We start from the raw sequence: 15455 nt of genomic DNA, 5'->3' as shown, positions 1-15455 counted from the left end.
AGAATAATGACACAGGAAATCCCCTGTCAGAAAAAGAGGAACATATATAGATACCTACTACTTCACTGCTTTTTAAAAAGTGGAGTCCCGAGCAGATGAAATAGACCAGAGTGAGGGCACTCTGGTTACAAACTTGTGGGGTGGGCGCTCCAGGCCTTGGTTAGCTCCCCTGCGTGCCCCTCCCTGTCTTTTCCTTCTTCCAGCCTCATGGAATCCCTAGACACCTTGAGAATACAATAATGAAAATCCTGTCTTTGATCTTTAGAAAGAAGTGTCAAACGTTCCTCTGCTGCCCTCCTCATGAAGGACGGGCCTCTCTCTACACACAGGAGATCAAGTGTGAAGTCCGGGCCACGGAAGGGCATCAAGCCACCAGCTACTCTGACAGCTGCCGCTCAGAGTGAGCCCTCTGTGGGGTCATTTCCCGACAAGAACGGGCCTGACAACTCGGCAGGAGGACCCAGGAGAGGCGCCACTGAGGCCACTCTGCTCCTGTAATGGCACAGTCTATGCAGCCACCGTGGAGACAGGAGGAGCATCCCCAAAGGAAAGCAGCCCCATCCAAAAACAAAGAATCCCAAGCTCAAAGGCTGCGGGTCATCCGAGGTCCTTACCGTGTGAAGTTGCGTCTGTCCCCAACACATTCCACTCCGCTGGCAGCTTCAGGTGCCTGAAGGCCAGGGCAACTTTCTCATCGAGGGAGTTCACGTCCGAGGACGGGGGTCCTGAGCGATCCAGGAAACGGGTGAAGTTCAGGGCCTGCTGGTTGCCAGCACTGGTGGCCAGGAACTGGGCTGCGTCATAGGCCTCGTCCTGGATGAACTGGAAGTCCTCTTCCGCCACCACAAACACAGGCAGGCCCTCTTTGGAAGCGCAGAGCAGCACCTTCACTGTCTCGCAGCAGTCATGACCTAAGGAGACACAGGCAGCAGGGAGACAGATCAGAGCCCTCCTCCTGAAAGACAGGGCAGCGGCGGCAATCAGCTCTTCCTGCATGACATACACATTCCCCCTCCTGAAAGGAACCCCCTCCTTCCCCCAAGCTCTGCTAGCAATCTTCCACACTTCACAAAACTCCATCTCTAATTCATTTTTCACAAGTGCTAGTTGCAAATATCAATTGGTTCCCCTGTTGTTGTTCCGTTGATCAGTCATGTCTGATTGTCTGCGACCCCATGGACTGTAGCTCACCAGGCTTCTCTGTCCATGAGATTTCTCCAGGCAACAATACTGGAGTGAGTGGCCATTACCTTCTCCAGGGGATCTTCCCAACCTAGAGACTGAATCCGCGTCTCCCTGTCTCCTGCATTGGCAGGCAGGTGCTTCCCCGGAGCCACCTGGAAAGCCCTGGTTCCCCTACCAAATAACAGGTTAATTTTGTATTCCAGTTGCCACCATGCTGGCAGTATAATGTTTGGCATTAACAGTCTCTGAAAATCTCAATATACACTAATTTGTTCAACTTGAACAAATTAAAGAATGAAAGCTCAAGGACCTTGCGATGAGGCCTAGCGTCCAGTGGGAAGGCTCCTGAGCAGCCCTGGATCTGGAAACCCAGCAGGGAAAAAGTCACTTCCACAGGTCACCCGGCAGGAACTGGACTGAGGCCCCAGTACCCCACTGACAGAGCCTGGCAGGGCACGGTCCATAAGATGGCAAAGAGTCAGACACGACTGAAGCGACTGAGCAGGCACCAAGCACATGACCTGATTTCACCTCACTATTATGAAGCAATTCAAGGCAGAGGAAATAACTTTTGCTCTGAGATGCCCATTCTTTCCTGTAATGCAAAGAGAACTTCAAAGAAATCGCCCGGTTTGCATAGGGATGATGCAATGCCAGGGCCAGAGACCACGGTGCCCACTGCCCAGAGGGGCAGAGAATGCATGAGCTCTGACGTCAGGCAGCAAGCTACCTGCCACCCGAGGGAGCTCCACTGGTGTCTAGACCGGGAAGGTGTGAGCACTGTTCCCGCAGGGAGGCATTCCTGGAAAGTCAGATCTCCCTGGGGTTTTCAGCAATGTTATGCATTTCCAAGATGCGGAATGTATTCATCAAAACACACTTTTCCTCCACCTTCAGGCACTGATCTCAGCTGGTTGGAACTATGCTCCTAACATCATCATTTCTTCCATAAATATCTTTCTGATGAGAAAATAAACTGGAGTTGGTGTTTCTGAGTGAGCTGCGCCCCCTGGCGCGCTGCCTGAGGAACTGCAGGCACCTGAGGGCCAGGCTCCCAGAGACCACCCACATCCTGACTTCTGGATGAGCTGGAGGGTCCCTGAGTACCACTCCACAGACCACAGGCACAGCCAACAGAGGCTTCCCACCCGGCAGAGCAAACTAAGCTTTCTGCTGTCTTTGAAAGAGAAAACAATCATTTTTCTTCCCCATGTGACCAACGAGAGAAGTAAATCGATATTCTACAGACTTCCCCCCACCCCCACGGTGTGTGTGTTAGTCGCTTAGTCATGTACGACTCTTTGTGACCCCATGGACTGTAGCCCATCAGGCCCCTCTGTCCATGGGATTCTCCAAGCAAGAACACTGGAGAGGGTTGCCATTCCCTTCTGCAGGGGATCTTCCCAACCCAGGGATCGAACCTGGGTCTCCTGGCATTGCAGGCAGATTCTTCACCATCTGAGCCACCAAGGAAGTCCCTTTCCCCCCAGGAGCCTCTTTAAAGGCTTTCCTTTGTGATGAAAAGTCTCTCACTGGTGTGTAATCTAAAGATGGGAACAAATACTGACTAACCAAGAACCTATGACACACCAGGCATCTGATGTGTCATTTTCTCAACACAACAAATTTATATGGTGTGTACTGTCCTCACGTTATAGATGAGAAAACTGAGACTTCAAGAGATAAACTGCCCAGATTCACACAACCATGAAGCAGAATCTATCAGGTCTGATGCTAAACATCATGGTGTGAGAGTTCTGTAAAGCATCGCTTACAAATAAAGAAGTAACAGTGACAGTTACGCCCCTGTCTGCAAGGAGCCCACCCTATACCTGGAATGACAGGCCAGTATGCCTATTAAAGCCAGAGGAACAGGCTCACAAACCCCGGAAATCAGTCTCCATACAAATGCATAACTCCACCAGTTGCTCCCAATGCCTTCCCAGCTGAATTCCTTCTAGAAAGGCTGTGGGAATCAAGCATCCTCTGCCCGCATGGGCCTGGCTCTGTATGTATACTCAGATATGCATTTCAATTCAACAAATACGCTGAATGTATACATCTATTACACAAAATGAAATTAGGGGGAAAAAATATTCATCTTTCTTTGCAGGGCAGCCAGCCTAATTATATAAGACAACTTCAGCAGGAACAAATCAGCTGGTTCAGGTAGTTAAGGTTTGGGTGGTTCTCCTGGCAGAAAATACTTCTTCAAAACTGTTGTGTTACATTTAACGACTAACATCTGGGGGGTTCCCTGATGGGCCAGTGGTTAGGAGGCGGTGCTTTCACTGCTCAGGTCCAGACTCAATCCCTAGTCAGAGGGGAAAAAAATCACTAACATCTATCTGGACGTCCACCAAGCTCAGGACTCTGTGAGTAGAAGCTGAACACACACCCACATCCACATCCACACACATACCCACCCCCCAGCAGCAGCAGCTAACCACAGGGATCTAAGCCCTCCAGAGGTTTAAAGAAACACAAACCATGCCACTCAAGGGAGCGGACCAGTGCACTTCACAATGTCACACGTGGGTGAAAGCTGGCAGCTAAGGACCTCCCCCACCACCCCACCCCTGCATGTGTCTTTATTGAATTTGTTGTACCATTACTTCTGCAGCTAAGGACCTCCCCCTTTCCCCTCCCCCATTTGTAAAGTCTTTATTGAGCCTGTTACACTGTTACTTCTGCTGTTTATGTTTTGGGTCTTTGGCTGTGAGGCATGTGGGGTCTTAACTCAGGGACCAGGGATCCCCCTGCATGGGAAGGTGAAGTCTTAAACCCTGGACTCTTCTGATAGGGGTCCTGCTCCCAACTCTCAACCCCAGAGGTTCTTCACTGCAGCCCTCAACACTCGAGATGCTCAGTCGGGCCGCATCCTTCCTTCCTGCCTCTATCACTAATAATACTGATAGTAATTATCGCTATCACCAATAATCTCTGTTCCAGGCACCATTCTCAGTGCTTTCCAAATAACAGCCCATTTAACCCTCACCACAACCCTCTAAGCAGCAGTACTACTATAATCCCCATTTGTCAGACAAGGAAATCAAGGCACAAAAAGGTTAAATATCTGCTCCAAAGTTCTAAAGCTCCTACCAGTGGTAGAATCATAATCTGAACCCAAGTTTCCTTGTTCTCACGTCTGCCCCTACACCTACACTGAGACAAGAAGGTTTAAAGAGGAAACGGTGCTACCATGGAAGAACCAGTGGGAAAGTATGGAAGACTCCACGTTCAAATCCTGGCTGAGACTCCTAAGTTGCCTGACCTCAGAGCATCTCTGCTTCTCCAGGCCTCACGTACAGTGTGAGGGGGCAGCCTCTGTAGGCGCTATGGTTCCTCCAGCTGTACGAGTCTGTGGGTTTCACCAGGCAGAAGGCGGGGAGAGAGAAACTCAGGTTCCAGGAGTAGGAAATGGTTTCAAAAACATAAAAATGGAAGCAGAGTCCAAAGGATGGAATAATTACTGTAAGAGACAGTGTCAGTAAGATTACTAATCAGGCTACTTCTAGAGGCTTTGTGAGAGGACAGACCCAGGTTCAAACCTAGTTTCTTACTTCCTAGACTGCGTGGTCTGAGGAAAGTGACAAGCTCGCTAACACTTTTAAATCTAGAGAGTACCCTCGTCTGCAAAGTGAAGACCTATTATTTAGAAGACTCCTCTCAAATTCTTTAATACTTATCACCCCAAATAACATACACACAGCCTCATTTCCAAATTAGACGGACAATACCTATTTCAGTCAGAATAACTATAACTGACCCTTTAACAAGACAGGTTTGAACTGCATGGGTGCACTGATAATGTGGATTTTTTCCCCACATATGTGCTACTATATTTACGATCCATGGTTGGCTGATGGAACCACGGACACAGAGGGTGGACGAAGGGACCAGAGCACCTGTGGATCCTGGGGTCTGTGGGGCTCCTGGAACCCAGCGCCCTGCAGATACTGAGAAGCGACTGGACCCGAACAATGTGATGGTTCTCACTCACGAATCTCACCAGTAATGAGAGCATTTCCCGTTTATTCAGGGCTTCCCAGGGGGCTCACGCTTAGCCCTTCAAGGTTATTTTTCTTTTTGAAAGAGAACGGTTATATGTGTGTGTGTGTGCACATATATATACACACACATACATATAATACACACACACACAGGCTATATATGAACATATACACATAGGCTGTATGTACATATAATACACACACACATAGGCTATATATGAACATATACACATAGGCTGTATGTACATACATATGCTTCCCTGGTGGCTCAGCGGTAAAAGGATCCACCTGCCAATGCAGGAGATACGGGTTTGATCCCTGGGTTGGGAAGATCCCCTGGAGAAGGAAATGGCAACCCACTGCAGTATTCTTGCCTGGAAAATCCCATCAACAGAGAAGGCTGGCAGGGCAGTGGGTGACAACAGATTTGGACAAGACTCAGTGACTAGAGAACAACAACAAAGCTCATTTTAAAACTCCTGACAGTCCTTCGAGGTAACTGAATGAATGTCAATAAAAGCTAAAACTTGAGGTTTCACAGTTCAATGGTGAGCACGTGAATAATGTGGGATCCAAATTGAATTCTACCTTCAAAACTTAAATACACTCTTAGGAGAGATCTTACACTAACCTAACCTACAGTAATAATACCCACTGCCCCACCCATCTTTCTTACCCATCTCCTTCCCCAAGCCTGGGCAGAGGCGTCCGGGACACCTGGGAGCCAGGTGTCACACGGCCACTACTGTGAACATCAGCACTGCTCTGTGAAGTCACCTCCTGCATAAACACAGGCGCCAGGCCACCGTCCAGATCTTCAGCTTCATCTCACACTCCCCTGCACAGGCACACGCGTGTGCACACGCGCACGCACACACACTCACAACCAAAGGCCGTGGTGAAGCAATACCCACGTAATCCAAAACTGCAAAGTGCAGAACTAATGTATCTGCACAGAAATCTAAAACTGCCAAAACGACTGTTTACTTGGCTAATAGGGTGGGGACAACAAAGGGGGCAGAAATACAAGGTTTAAGGGTGTGTGTGTGTGTCCACACGCGCACGCACGCGTGAGCTCGGCAGCAGAAGCACCCTAATTCTCTCTGCTGCTTTAGCTGTTAGAAGGTGGATGGACACACTATGGTCTGCTCTGTGGAACTAAAACAAAACCGTGTACCAGGGGCGACGGAATGTCAGAAAAGGCCCTGAGACAGACATTCAGAAGTCATCCAACCGCATGCCCGATATTCCCCCTTCAGATATGAATTCACAATCTGAAGGAGAAACTCTGAATCATGCTAAGTACAATGTGCCATGTATCTGGAATCTGTTTCGTATGATTATAGGCTTCGAGGGTTAAAAGAAGACTGGAGAACGGAGGGGTCCTGGCACAGTCTTTGTTAAACTTTCAGTCAATTGGCAGCGTTACTACTGAGCACGAACCAAGGGCCTCCCCTACATCTGGAAAACCACCCTGCAAGGCTGACAAGGCTACCCTCTCACATCATGTTTTCACATGATGTGAGTTCACAGAACTGGTTTTTATCCCTATGACCTTTCAGGTAAGGTATATATATATTAAAAAAATTTTTTTCAAAAGCAAAGGTTATATGATAATACGGACCCATTAATAAAACTGAAATCACTACATCTACCCACATAAAATATCTTACTACCACAAATTAGCTCTAAAGACTCAACTATTTTCTGGGGCCATTAACTTAGGACTGCCTTTGTACACACAAAATACAAGGTATTAACAATGTCTACATCTTCATGGCCAAAGAAGGGATGGGATGGGAAACCATATCCAGTCTGACATAATGACCACAATTTAACTCCTTTTTACATGAAAACAGAAGCTGCAGCATAAGGAAGAGTAACAAGGTTTTCAGCTAGTTCCATGGCGTTTCTCCTTCCACTCAAGTTCCTGGTAACTGAGAGAGGAAAGAAAACCACAAGTCCTTTTAAAGAGGGGAAAGTACTGGAAATTCCACTGAGACCCTTCTGAGGGAAAGACCTCCAGAGAATTGAAAGAGGGGAAGAAGAGAGACAGACTGTTAAAGAAACAAGGCCTAAACCTCAATTCCATTTTTTTTTTTTGACACTGACTTCTGAATATAACACAATCAGGTCTGATAAGTTTTACATCAGAAGTATGGGATAAATCATGGGCTGGGAGAGGTCTGACCATTACTGAGTGAATTCTAAGAGGTCATGAAGTAGACTAACAACTAGGGGGAGAGTCAGAAAGTATCAGGTTTGAGATGGCCATATTCACAGCAAGCACCTTACAGAAACAGGTGTCTACTACTACTGGTAGTTAAAATTATTTTAATATTATCAGCTATTGTTGTTGTTCAGTCCCCAATTTGTATCCAACTCTTTGCAACTCCATGAATTATAGCATGCCAGGCTTCCCTGTCCCTCACTATCTCCAGGAGTTTGTTCAAATTCAGGTCTGTTGAGTCAGTGATTCCATCCAACCATCTCATCCTCTGCCATCCCCTTCTCCTCCTGCCCTCAATCTTTCCCAGGATCAGGGTCTTTTCCAGTGAGTTGACTCTTTGCATCAGGGGGCCAAAATATTAGAGCTTCAGCTTCAGCATCAGCCTTTCCAATGAATATTCAGGGTTGATTTACTTTAGGACTGACTGGTTTGATCTCCTTGCAGTCCAAGGGACTCTCAAGGAGTCTTTTCCAACACCACAGTTCAAAAGCATCAATTCTTCAGCACTCAGCTTTCTTTATAGTGCAACTTTCACATCCATACATGACCACTGGAAAAACTACAGCTTTGATTAGAGGGATCTTTGTCAGCAAAGTAATGTCTCTGCTTTTTAATATGCTGTCTAGGTTCGTCATATCTTTTCTTCCAAGGAGCAAGCATCTTTTAATTTCATGGCTGCAGTCACCGGCTGTAGTGATTTTGGAGCCCGAGAAAATAAAATCTGTCACAGTTTCCATTGTTTCCCCATCTATTTGCCACGAAGTGATGGGGTCAGATGCCATGATTGTCATTTTTTGAATGTTGAGTTTTAAGCCAGCTTTTCACTCTCCTTAAAATGCTCCTACTCAGGTGACTCAAGGCAAACAGATCTCTATTACTGTACCAAGAGATTCCACATACGCCCAACACAGCTTCTGAGCTAAATGCTACCCCTGACACACTGGAGAACTGAAAATATAAAGGGGGAAGAATGTATGTGCTCCCATACAACCGGGAGCACCTGAGCGGGAGACAAAAATTTAACTGCTCGTGGTCCTCTTAAAAGCATCTAATCCTTTTTTTGTGCTCAGAGGTCAGGAGGTGTTGTGCTCTAGTCAGCGAGCTTTTCCGCAGGCTCCTTATCACTGTAAGAAGCACCTGTGTCCATGACAACAAAATGGTGCTACAGATAAACAAAAGTGCTTAAGCATGACCCAACAATTACTTCATTTCCTATTAGGCTAAAAGTGGCACACATCCCATCCGGGCCTTCTCTTTTGAGGATGAAACAATCGGGACTTTGTTTTGCCTGCGCGCCAACAAAAGGGAACCCTGGAAGTGCTTGCTGGGCAAGCCAAGCCCAGAGCGCCTCAGCCGTTTCCTATGACAAAGTCTGCATTCGCAGTCAGTGGTGGAGAAGACAAAAAGAATACACTTTACCACTTCAGTTTGGCAAAGGATTTGAAATTCTGGTGTCTTTTTCTTCCCTCTGGAGTGGCTACACAGTTAAAGGAAATTTTTGATCTTCAGACCCACACTCTAACAGGAGAGAGGACTATTTGCTAAAGTATGTACCTACTGCTAGTTTTCAGTGGTCTAACAGTAGATGTGCATAAAGGTACCAAAGCTCTCTGTATGTATGTAGAGAAGCAGTTAAGGAGAGGGAGAAACAGCAGGCACAGCAATCATGTACATTTGGGAGGAGAAAGGGCCGAACTGACACTAAAAATCTGGTGGACTATAATCTACCTTATTACTCCAAGGCAGTATGCTCAATCTTTTAGTCACTGACATCTCCCAAGCAGCTTTTCTAAACATTTCTCTCTGTCTGACATCCCCACCCCATGAAATTTTAATACTACAGACATCCCATACATTTGTATGTTATATCTGGGCTTTATATGTGAAGAGTGAGATCGGGGAAGTGGGCGCTCTCCTGGTGGCTCAGTGGTAAAGAAGCCGCCTGCTGATGCAGGAGATGTGGGCTCCATCCCTGGTCCAGGAAGACTCCACGTGCAGCAGATCAACTGAGCCTGTGTGCTACAGCTGCTGAGTCTGCACCCCACAACAAGAGTAGCCCCCACTCACTGCAACTAGAGAAAGTCTTTGTGGCAACAAAGACCCAGCACAGCCAAAAATAAATAAATAAGCAAACAAAGTCATTATTTTTTTTTTTGGAAAAAGAGTTAAAAAAAAATTTTTTTTTTAAACCACCTAAGAACCAATTCTCACCCCTCTGGGAGGATACTAGCCCCACTGTGATGCATGAACTCCATCCCAGTGCCGTGTCCATAATAGCTCAAGAGGGTGCAGGGTCCACACAGGCATTTCACCTGGACACCTTCACCTGGCCCTCCCCAAAAGTAGCCATGTACACTGATTAGCATTGGACAGTAATTTAAGTCTTTTAAAATATAAAATCACGTCTGTCTAGAGATAGCCTTGTAGTAGTATTTTAGGATAGGGAGACTTAGAGTCCAGTGAAAAAGTTACTGATTACTTTGGCAGAAAGCGAGGGCATCTCTGATTGGGCCAGATAAAAGCTTGGAACTTCTTCTCAAGTGTTATTTGATTTGGAGACCTCTGGACATCTACTGCCAGAAACAGAGCCTTGGATCACAGGAACTGAGAGATACGGTGGTTTCACTGCAGGCTACCTGTTGAGACCTCGGCTGTAAGCAAAGATTTTTAATTAAGCCCCCTAGGACTTCTGATCATGGTAGATGTACTTTTCTCTTTCCTTTCAATAACAAATTTGCTTTATATAGAAACTTCCCTTGATAAGTGAGAAAGAAAGGAAAGATACCAAAGAGCTGAGTCAAATCCTGGGTCAAGGAATGTTTGCTATTTTCCTGTCAAACAAGAACCTTCGCTGTGAATTCTAAAAGTAAATGACAGACATGAGGGGCGATGCTAGGATTTCATGTCATGACAGATTCTGCACCAAAGCCCTTCACAAGGCTTCACCCACTGAATACCCTGTCTTATTTTCCATCCTGCAGTTACTGCTTGCTTGGTCTATCTTCACATTCAATTAATAAAAGTGAGCACAGGAAAGCACCTCATAACCCCCTGGAATTACCCTCAGCAGGTATCAGATTTCTTTATATTACTTACTCATCCTACAGCCTTTGAAAGAAAATATCTCGACCTCATCCCACAAGGAGAATCACTGTTTTGTTAAAATGGGATTTGGGGTTGGATTTGTTTTATATGAAGAGAAAAGAATAGAGGTATTTTATTTTTATTTATTACAAAGGCAACACCTTTTGTCTTTAGACGTATGTTTCACAGCAAATTATATTCTTAAACTAATCAATTTCATAGGTATTTTGAATGTAGTATTATACTATAAAACTTTTTTTTGTCTAGTGTTAATTAGCACAAAGACAGCTTTACTTTTGAAAGAGAGGACAGAATTTCCAAAGTCTTCATATGTTTTTCTTAAAAATTACTATATATGTTAAAAATTACACATGGACTTTAAAACAGCAAAACAATTTAAAGGCAGATAAAGTTTCCAAAGGCTCCAATTAACTGTCCCAAGATGCTACTAATTTTAACATAATTTCATTTTTTAAAAAGGAGGGACTGTATCATGTCTACAGCCTGTCTGTGGTGATAAGGCAAGAAAATGCCTTTACAATTTATAAGTAAACATACATATACAATTCATTGTTAATTTTATCATCAGAAAAGCCAAAAAGTTAAGAAAATATGAAAGAAACAGGGCCGGGAGGGCGCGATGGACTGTAATCTCAATATCTGGAGTCAGAGAGGTTTTTTTTTGGGGACTATCAAGAAATGTCTCATTTCCTTACCCACCAAAATCATAAAAGGTCACAGATGAATGAACATCAAGGAGTAGCTGTCTTAGGAAGGTTAATCAATCATCTCGTTTTCATAAAAACTAAACTATTACCCAGCAGTGCCAGGGAAGCACACGGAGGACTCCAAGAAAAACCAGAGCCAGCAATCTGCATGCAACTTGACATTTGCAGACACAAAGCTCTTTTTCTTCCATGGTCGGCCAGACGACTAGGACCCGAGGAGTGAGCCCCACACGGGAGCTGGGGCGGGGACATCGTCCCGACAGCAGCTGCTGCGGACAGGCCGGGCACGTCCCCCTCTAACCAGGACGCACAGGGCAGGAGCGGACTCCCCACGGGGAACTGTGACTAATCTGACGCCGCGCTCCGCACAAAGTCTGAGCCCATCAATAGGACACACAGAAATCATCAGATGCAGCTCTGGACAGAAAACAGGCTCCTGCCCCAAGACAAGAAGCAACGCAAGAAGCCAGAGAGTCCTCTGGCAGTTTTCAAAAGAAAGGGGTGGGGTGGGGGGGCAGGGGGCATTGTGTCTGTGTGTGTGTGTGTGTAAGTATGTGTGTGGGGTGTGTGTGAACAAATGTATGTACAACCTTTCTAGCAGGGCAGTTTCCAAGAACCAGGATGAGTTTCAACATGGTAGAAACCCAGTCTCATCAAGTGGGAGGAACTCACAGATGCACCAGAGAACGTGACAGACATGAATCCATGCCCTGGTGAAGCCGACACTCCAGCAGAGGCAAGCAGAAAATAAATAAAACGTATAAATGAGTTGGAAGTTGATCAGTGCAGTGCAGAAAAGTGAAGCGTGGAAAGGGACCAGGGAGTGTGTAGAGAAGGCAGGTTTATATATATATATATATAATGGAGTGGCTAGACTTTATAAAGTGGACAGGAAAGGCCTCATTGAGAAGGTGATCATCTGAGTAAAGACCTCAAGGAAAATAAGAAACAAGTCAAAGAAATCCCCCAAGGCAGATTTAAGGCCGTTTACTTCTACACAAAAATATTAACTCTGTAATATAAACAAGAAATTCAAAACTAGCTTATTAACCCCCAAATCTGCCTATCTCTCCCCTCTCCTCCACCACAGTTCCTTAGCCAATCTGGACAACAGCAGCTGAAAAAGACAAGAGAAGAGGAAAATCACAGGCCTGATGACCAGAGTACTGAGATCCACTCAGAAGTCTTTCCTGCTTCAGTGGCTAACAGAGGTCCTCCTTCAGCAAGGAGGGAGGCTCACGGGGACCCCAGTACACACATCAAAGGCTCACGGGGCGCCTCGCTCTTCATTTGGCCTGCTCGTACAACGGGATCTTTCAAGGACTCCAATCCTTTGTCACCTCTGCTGTGATTAAGGGCCTCATGCAGCAGCCTGACTGGATCAGGTGGGCTGCAGAATATGCAGGCCAGCGGGGAGCAGAGGGGCACGTTGTGAGAAGACGGCACCAGGTAAGATCATAACTGGAGGGGAGGAGAGCTGCTTAGTGGCCAACTAGGAGAGGCCAGGCACTGGGGTTCCAAGCCCCAAGCAAAGGGCTCAGGAAGGTACTGAGGATTCGGACCAAATTAGGGAGAAAGAGCAGACTACAACATCCATTCTGGCGGGCTGGAGCCAGCAGAACGAGGGCACCCAGAGTCAACTGGTACAAAGGACACCCAGCAATGTGTGGGGCTGGGAAGAAGGGGTCCTGAGACCTGTTACAGAGGTGGTAGCTCAAAGGCAAGGGGGGAAATGGAAACAAGTCAGAAAAGCAGGCTGGGGACAGTATATAAGGATCTGGTAAGAACCAGGAGCTCCTGGCTGTCATATGATACCATGGACTTGTGAACCGAAGACAGCAACTGCTTGCAGCCCACACTAACTTCAGCACCTTCACAATGAAGGTGTCAGGGCCGCCGGGCACAGCCCTCTGCGCCGGCCCTCTGCGCCAAGAGGCGGGGCCCCGCGGTGGCCGAGGCCAGCGAGGACACGGGGCGCTGGCCCGACAGCTGGCCCTCCTCTGGGTCAGTCGCTCAGTCATGTCCAACTCTTCGTGACCCCGTGGACTGTAGCCCGCCAGGCCCCTCTGTCCGTGGGGATTCTCCAGGCAAGAGTACTGGAGTGGGTTGCCATGCCGTCCTCCAGGGGATCTTCCCAACGCAGGGATCCAACCTGGGTCTCTTGCACTGCAGATGTATTCTTTACCGTCTGAGCCACCAGAGAAGCCCATCCTCCTGGTATCTGCTTGCAGGCTTTCTTGCCATCTATCTTATCTACCTATACACACACACACACACACACACACACACACACACATATATACATCTACACATCCACAAACACACAAACTGCTACAGTACTTCTAAATCAGGAGGAAAAGTAAGTTTATAAATTATCCTCATCCCTTTCCTAATAAGAGCGCAGTCAGGCACTGACTGACTCTGTTAATGCCCATCTGAGGGCTGTTTCTCACTGTCACACACACAGATGTGTCTAGCAGGGGTGACACTGGGTGGCTCCCGCTCAGCAGACAGCAAGGTTCCAGATCAGACCCTCTGACATGATACCCATCACAGGAACAAGACGACTGGGGCTTCACATTACAAGGAAGGTGCACAATACTCTTTAGGGGGAAGAAAAGACAATCAGCACCTCTCCTGAACGTCTTGCTCAATCTCCTGTCCCTAGAACTTTGAGGGAGAATATACATAGGATTTGCCTAAATCTTTAAATCCTGTATTTTCAAAATCACTTTTGTCAAGTAGGAGGATAAATATGGGAGGATAAATGTCAGAATCTCAGTTCATGAATGTGGTGTAACTTCCAGGACCTGGCAGGTATCACAAGTGAAGTCAACTTATGTAAAACGGCACAGCAGCCATCAAAAGCTGGCAGTTTTTTACATGATTAATTTCAAAAAAAGTGGAATCAATGTTACATAAAAACACTGAAGACAGGAAAAGTTTCAGTAAGAACTAAGTCCATTTTGTTCTCTGAAAGCCAATGGTTCAACTGTCAACACTTTTTATGGGTTCCCCCTAAATCTCCCCTCTTTTGCACTCAGATGAAATTTAACCAATTATTAACTTCAAAGCAAGCTTGAGGAAAGACAGAATAAGTTCATTTCCAAACACAATCAATATACCTTTAGATGCCTGGGATCAGTCAAAAGCCACTTCTGGTGGCATTAGCAATGATATAATGACTTTGCAAAGGATTTTTAACAAGTAAACAGTTTCCTTTTAATTCCATTAAATGGATAAATGCAACAGTGATTAAGTATTCATTTCACCATGAACTACACTCTGTTACTTTGGGGGAACTTTGGTTTTTACAGTCCTCCCCTCACAGATACAAAGGACTGGGTTAGTAATCGCATTCACCTTTCCTTTGCCACAAGGAAAGTCAGAATCAGAATTGTAGTCAAACCACAGTGACCGCGTGAACTTTTATCTCTTAAATGTATTTTACTTTGCTTCAACATTCCAATAAATTAAAATTTTTGTTGATCTGAACAATTGTCTTCTAATTTATGACACCATTTTATTTCAATTATTTTTAGTTAGGCTCAGATTTTGTGCAACAAGCAAGAAATAAACAAAATGAAGTGTATTTAAAACAAAAACCCAACTGCAGCTTCATCACCCTGATTCCTTCTTCCTATCACTCTATGCTAGAACACAGAATAAATAAAGGCGGGTGAAGACTGTGTTCAAATACTTACCAGGAGCAACGGTCTCCAGCGTATTAGAACTGACCTTCCGAGTACTTGTACAGTGGTGGAGGGTGGAACCCGAAAACACCAAGTAAAAAACTACATCATCTTCAACTTTGTCCTCTTCCGCGAGCAGGACAGTAACAATACAATCGCCCTAGGAAAGGGGAAGAGAAAGCAGGTCTGCATTAGCAAGGTTCTTTTGGGGAGTTGATTTTTACAAAACATCAAACTCAAAGGGAAATCAATGTATCATACAAACTGTACCCACTCTAGCGAGTTTATACAGTACAAAATGTGTCAGGAAGTGGTCTAGGCACTGAGGATACAGAACAGTCTGTCTTCTTTCAGCTTACATTTTAGTGGAGGTAATGAGAAAAACGAGTAAACCAACAAGATAATGGGATATTTACTCGGAAAATTTTTTTAAAAGAACATAAAACGGCTCCCTTAAAAAGCTCTGTAAAAATTCCAGGAAAATCTAAAAATAAGGCAGAGAGGACGGATGAAGTATATTAAA

General features: G+C 45.7%; 1 protein-coding gene across 10 annotated transcripts in view; it reads right to left on the bottom strand.

Moving 5' to 3' along the window:
- Positions 1–15455, bottom strand: part of AKAP13 (A kinase (PRKA) anchor protein 13) — a 322135-nt gene that overhangs the window by 186444 nt on the left and 120236 nt on the right. For all 10 annotated transcript variants that reach the window (XM_010832167.1, XM_010832169.1, XM_010832166.1 and 7 more), the window contains 2 exons: positions 14945–15092; positions 615–911 (listed from right to left, as the gene is read on the bottom strand). In XM_010832167.1, the coding sequence (XP_010830469.1) occupies positions 615–911; positions 14945–15092 (445 nt within the window). The remainder of the gene's footprint in view (positions 1–614; positions 912–14944; positions 15093–15455) is intronic.

The sequence above is a fragment of the Bison bison genome, unplaced genomic scaffold (genome assembly GCF_000754665.1).
Source record: "Bison bison bison isolate TAMUID 2011002044 unplaced genomic scaffold, Bison_UMD1.0 scf7180017860443, whole genome shotgun sequence".
Lineage (NCBI taxonomy): Eukaryota > Metazoa > Chordata > Mammalia > Artiodactyla > Bovidae > Bison > Bison bison.
This window is presented reverse-complemented; position numbering and strand designations above follow the sequence as displayed.